Below are 6,510 nucleotides of genomic sequence, written 5' to 3' on the forward strand. Positions count from 1 at the left end.
TATCAGACCCTCGACTTGCCCATGCCTGCAGTAGGTCACCTCTTTAAAGGGGCGTGATAGAGAAAAACATATCCTTTCGAAAAGGTACGTGCGCTGTGTCATCCACTCTCAGTGATCCCCCCCCCCCCCCCTGAATTTTTACATTTACAAACATTTGGAGATGACTTATTATGCTGATATACACTTAACCTCATTCTAGATCGATTTTACGGCCGCACTAGCAACACCAACAGAGTACGGAACTGGTGTATGGTAGAGTGGTTATGATAGGTTCATTGCGGCAGAAAACATTCGTTCGGTTCCCAAGAGGGCAAATTAGAGCTCGGGCCTCTTGCGTTCTAACCGTTACACCACAGGCGCCAGTTCTGTTATGAGTAAGTACACAAAAAGCAGGGGAACAATTTAAGAGTAAAATACGCAAAAAAAACAAAAACATCTGGGTACACAAAATTAAGTGTAAATGAGATTTAAAATATAACACATCTGGCTATAAGCAGGTGTAAGGAAAATAAAAAGCAACTCCAGACTTAGATTTATTCCTGCAAAGTGCTCCCACATTGTCTGAAAAACCTATTTTGGCACTATGTTGTAAAAATACATTAGCCCTGATCCTCTAATATTATAACAATCTGTAGCCATTGAGCAATGGCTTGGATCAACGAAAATATAGGAGAAATGTTAATGTTAAAAGTAAAAGCTTCCATATAAAATAAGGCTGTTAAAACAGCATTTTTTAAAATCTATGTTGCACAGCGCCAAGCCAAAAGCAGAAATTTGGTGCCATGGTCAAATGTTACATTTGATCCTTACTCTGCTTTCGAATTTACTCAAGGTTTTGGCTTTTAAAAACAACTCACCGTGGTCCCTTAATTTATTCATATTTTATACTTTTAAAATCTAGGCCTTTGTTGTCTGGATCTTCCAGCTTGTATAAAATCTGATCAAAGTAAAGTTGATTTCAATGTTGAGCTGCGTCGGGTAATCATACCATTTATCATACTGCTGAACGTATAATTCTATTTATAGCTTTGTAGGTAGTGTGGGCCCGTTGAGTGTCTTTGCTTGCAGAACGTGCTTCACTGTTGGCCTTCTTTCTATTTAGGTGAGTAAACCACTTTAAGAATTTTAGGCACAGCGTAAAACTGTATTCTGGCAACACAAACACTGGAGCCAAGACAGAGATAGATATAAATTTAAATGAAGGTAACATTCGATATTGCTAAGAATTTGGCTGAGACATAGATTCTAGTTTCATGATTTTGATCTTAAGAATTTATGAAATTATGGTGTTGATTAGTGTGCATTGTTTGTTACAAAATAAGCGTGTGTCGGTGTCCTTAAGTAGCACAGGATAATCTTGGCTCAAAAACGGGGCAATGCACAGTGGCTTCCAGCAATTGTGTGTGAATTGTCTATGTTTGTGAAATTATATATAATTCATGCAATTATGCAATGAAGGTACTTGTGTGTTTATGTGCGCCATTGTAAAACTAATTTCCCAAGATGATCAGTAAAGTGGAATTTATTTACTTATATCTATTTTCTTAATTTTAGTAAGTAGGCCTTGATAGATTCTAAACATAACATAGTAACAACAAGACTGTTGTTATCAATTAGTAGTGCACGACTGTAGTGTTGGTCTTTTAGTGGTTAGGCTACCAAACAGCTCAGCCCGATGCTGTGTCATTGGGAAACACACTTAACACGAATTTGCCCTACTTCACCCACGTGTGAATGAGTATCCGGTCATTGGAAGTGAAAGGTCTTGTCAGAATGCTAGTGTTTTAGCGTCTTTAAAATGACAGCTTGCACCGTATGCTGCCCATGAAGTTGAGATTGTCCCAGAATTCTGTGAAGTGCGCTGGAGTAATATAGACTTGTTAAGAGATTGCTGCTGTTGTTGTATTTTGTGGTTGTCGATCCTGCAACAGTTGTGAATGTTAGGTCTCGGAAGGAGAAGTGTAGCTTTGATGTCATTAAGGGATGTGCAGTTGAAAAGGTGATGACCAACCTTGTCATAATCATAGTCGCACAAAGGACACAAAGTAGAAAGTTCTGGTTAATTTCTGTCAAGTGGAAGTTGAGCTGTATATATTCTGTTTGTAGGCAGAAGATCGTGGTCTGTTTCTTTCTCTGCAGGTGGTTAATATTGTCATTTATTTTGTTGTGGTCATATGTTTGAAGTCTGCTCTGTCTGTCTTTCCCAAGGCCCATATGTTTATTCAACCTTGTTCGCTGTTGCTTTTAATGATTTTGTTTTGCAGTGTTGTGTGATGTTGGAGTGTTGGGCTGTTTGTGTCTAGATCCCCTTTTGGCAAGTGTGTACACTCTGTCAATTCTGGGTATGTTTGAGTATCCGGGAATCCACTGCATCACCAGGTTGACGCCTCAGGATGTAATCAGGTGATGGAAGCCAAACAGTGGGTCAAGTCTTGGTTTAGATGATGGTCATTTTCTATTGTTCGCAAGAGTGATAGTGAGTCAGAGAAAATCACATCTGTGTTTTGTTTGGATGAGTGTCCAAAACTGTGCGGAGATGGTATAAAGCTGTTGCAATTGTCATCGTTTCTGCATCGCATTTATTGCTTTTTTCTCCACAGCCTGTAGAGATCTCATTGGAACTTCCATTTGGGTGTTGTAGTAGTATTCCATATCCAGCTTTGGTTGTGCCTTTGAATGCTGAGCCGTCTGTAAAGACGTGTATCCAGTCATCTGAATAGCTGTTGATTGGTTGATGTTATGCAAGCGTTAGCGTCACCAAGACTGAAGATCTTGTGCTATTGTCTCTGAGAGGTGTTATAATGATGGGTTTTTTTTTTCCAAAGTAATTTGGGGAAGGATGTTTTGGTTGACTCTTTTGGTTTCTTTTCTGGTTTGTCGTAGATGGTGACTTTCGTTATTTTTGTGATGTTGTGCGTGATAGATTTTGGTTGAAATAGATTCTTTGGTCTCAATGTTTCTACTAATTTCCTGTTTGGGTGGTAGGGGCACCTTCTTTGGTTCTTTCATGGAGATCCAAAACTGCTTTATCTCTGCGAATTGCCAGGGGTTCAACGTTTGAAAGGATTTCACATAGAGCAATAGGTGTGGATCTCATGCCATCATTAATGAAACGAAGTGCATTAATTTGGACTTCATCAATGGTGTTACAAGTAGTTGCACTGCACATAGTGAGTAGGCTATTGCTGTTTTCCAAGGAAGACTCGACATAACCAAGGTATGGAGCCCTCAGAGTGTGTTTATCTGATCCCCATGAACTGCTTGCGAGTTTCTGTAAAAGTTGGAGTCTTCTTTTTGCCTTGTTCTTTATGTTCTCCGCTTGGCTTTTCATGGTCAGACTGCGGTCAAGTTTGACTCCTAGGTATGATGGGGATATTTTCATGTTCTATTTTCAATTGTAGTTTTTCTTTGGCTGTTTTATGGCTCTTTGGAAAGATGGTGTATACTGTTTTCGTGCAGTTTATTCTAAGCTTCCATTTCTGACAGTAATTGTGGGGCCTCTTGAAGTCTTCATTTAATTTCCCTGCTCCTACTATCGTGCTGTGATCAGTCTGCGTAGAGAGTTTTTTTTCGGATTTCAACACGTTCGTTACATTGTTGAAGAAGATCAGGAACAAAGTGCAACTAAGACAGGAACCTTGGGGCAGGCCTGCCTCGAGTACTTCTCTTGATCTTTGGGCATTGTTCATCTTGGTCTCTATGTTTCGATCGCTGGGAACAACCAGATTCATTTATAAAATTTCCCGTGTATCCCGATGTCCATCTTATTCATGAGTAGACCTTTTCTCCACTCTGTCGTACGCCTGTTGGAGGTCCACAGAGATGGCGACAGTGGTTTTTATTTTTATTTTCTGAAAACCATCCTGGGTGTCTTAGCTTCGTTTGAAAAGTTGGTTTTCTGGGTTACTGCCTTTTCTGAATCCTGCTTGATGTAGGTTCAAACTATTAGTGTTCTCCAGGTACCAGTAGAGACAGCTGTTAATCATTCTTTCAGCAAGCTTACCGATGCATGATGTTAGTGATATAGGTCGGTAGCTCCTTGCTTTTCCAAGTGGTTTCCCATTCGTGTGATCTGGACGATCCTCCATGCCTTTGGTATCCTACTTTCTTTTTTTGACTTAACTTTTTGAGGGCCTGTCTGGGTTCTTCGTGCTTAGCCTTGTTTATGAGGAGTCTATTGGTCTCAGTTAGTTTGCTTGCCCTGTGTACTGAGGCGAAATACCGGTTAAAATGTTTTACTTTCTTATAGTTTTCTGTGATGGTACCTGAAAGGAAAATACGTTTTTGGATGCTTTTGTCTTTCTCGTGAGAGGTTGCTGACAATAGAAGCTTGCTGCTGAGTGGGAATTTGCTCATATAAATGAGGAGTCCACGGGGAAAACTGGCATAGTCACAACCTGGAAATTGTGAGGGTGTCAAATTTAAAAGATTGTGGACTCATAACTTCATATTTAATGTTTGACTGGTGGTTTATTGTTCTGTTTGTTGAATGGGAAATCTGACAACAACAACAACAACAACAACAACAACAACAACAACAACAACAACAACAACAATAATAATAATAATAATAATAATAATAATAATAATAATAAATGACATTTATATAGCGCTCAACTCCGATTAAAGTACACAGGCTCTGAGCGCTTTACAATACAGTACAACGTACAACGGTAACATCAAATGTTGAGTTCTGACTAAAGAAAATTACTCCAAATATTCATCTTATTAATTTAAAAATAGAAACGACTTCAGCTGACATTTGAAAGAATCTAAAGATTTGATCTCTCTTAAAGTACCAACAGTTGAACAGAAATACAGTTATGAGTCAACAAGCGTTCAAACTTGACGCCAACACGATTTTCAGTTTGTGTCTATTCCCGCTTTTCCCGACGACTCCTCAAATACTTTTTATTATTATCATTATTATAATCTAACCCCAAAGAGCTAGGTTACAGATGTCAAAGTGAAGAGCCGCGGACCACACCCGGACCAGCCAACTTAATCATAATTTTGAGCCAGCGAGATAATTTTAAGTAGTCCATTCTGAGAATTCCCATAACGCAAATCCTTACTCTAAACATGAACGAAACTTGCTGACATGAAAAGATGCCAAACAATGCTAAACATCTATCTCTGACAAGACAATTGGGCTTAAGAGTAAAAATTGGATTGCCTTTATTAGCAATCACTTTAACCTTTATTTGTCTTAATTCATTTTATAATTTCCATTCTCACTGCCGAATGTGTGTTAATTCATTCGGCCTGCAACCTTCAGTATAATTTGAGTTTGTCCCCCTATGCAATTGGGTTTGTCACGCCTGCTGCCTGCTAAAGGCACACGAGCATCTAGCGTATTGCAATAACACTGCCCAAACGGACCATCTACTGATTAAAGATGATCAAATTTCTCCCCAGCAATGCTTTTTTTGGGTTGCTTTCCACAGATATCATAGGAGGAAAAAGGGGGGCTCTTGTGGCCTAGAGGTTAAAGTGTTCGCCTCTCATTCACATTCAATGGTCCCGGGTTCCTATCTGGGTAGCAACAGAAAAACTTTCTTTTCTAAAATTGTCTCCTTTCATCCTCCTTTCCTGCTCTCTCGCAATGTTCTGTCGTCTGATTTCTTCTGCACTTTCTGTCCCCACCCCTTCACTTCCTTTGCCCCCTCCTCTGCTACTGACTCTTTTTGCAGCCTTCCACTGCTACTCCTAGGCCCTTCTTTCTGCTGTCTTTCAGCCACACCCCTGATTTTCTGTAGGAAAGATCTACACCAGTACACCTAGCCTTCTCGGACAAGGGCAAATAATCTTGGATGTCCCATGTTCAAGTTGCGCACGTTAAAGATCCCTTGGTGGTCTAAAATCGATAACAAAATGTTAAGTGTGTCCGGCTCGCTCATATGGTCTTATGCAGTTGCGAGCGCCGTAAAACACCAAAAAGAAAAAAAGAAAAAAAAAGACATCATGGGCAGTACGTAAACTCGGTTTGTAGGCCTACCATGCTGTATTACGGAGCAAATTTTAATGGTCCCATTTCGAATCCCAGACTAGTTGTTCTTGAACTCGGGTCGTTTTGTGGAGATTAGAGGCTCGCAACCCATTTCGCTCGGTCCTATCGGAGACGGATGATACTTTCGAAGGTCTCTTCTATCACCTAATAGTGTTGATAGGGGCGTTAAACCCATACACTTACTTACAGGCACCATCATTCACCTGAACAGCGGCCAGGACTCTTCAAGCAGCCAAACTCCTAATCATCACAAAATGGACACTGTCAGTTCTGATCCCTCACAGTTCTACAGTTTTAAAGACACCAGCGATCTCTATATCAAGTACAGGCCAACGTACCCAGAAAGACTCTACGAAAAGGTCATCAAGTTTTGTCAAGAGTCGGAGACTTGTACCTGGGAGCTGGCGGTAGATGTCGCCTGTGGCTCTGGACAGAGTACGCTGCCATTGGCAAAGTTCTTCAAACAGGTTATCAACCATCTAAGAAATCATTTGTGTGTG

At 40.2% G+C, this 6,510-nt stretch overlaps 1 protein-coding gene across 1 annotated transcript in view; it reads left to right on the forward strand.

Annotated features, from left to right (window-relative positions):
- The first annotated feature begins 6,264 nt into the window (after positions 1 to 6,264).
- The window catches only part of LOC106013199, a 6,139-nt gene continuing 5,893 nt past the window's right edge, over positions 6,265 to 6,510 (forward strand). The window contains exon 1 of the mRNA XM_013088273.1: positions 6,265 to 6,464. Within this exon, the coding sequence (XP_012943727.1) occupies positions 6,265 to 6,464 (200 nt within the window). The remainder of the gene's footprint in view (positions 6,465 to 6,510) is intronic.

This window comes from Aplysia californica, unplaced genomic scaffold (genome assembly GCF_000002075.1).
Source record: "Aplysia californica isolate F4 #8 unplaced genomic scaffold, AplCal3.0 scaffold00714, whole genome shotgun sequence".
Taxonomy (NCBI): Eukaryota; Metazoa; Mollusca; class Gastropoda; order Aplysiida; family Aplysiidae; genus Aplysia; species Aplysia californica.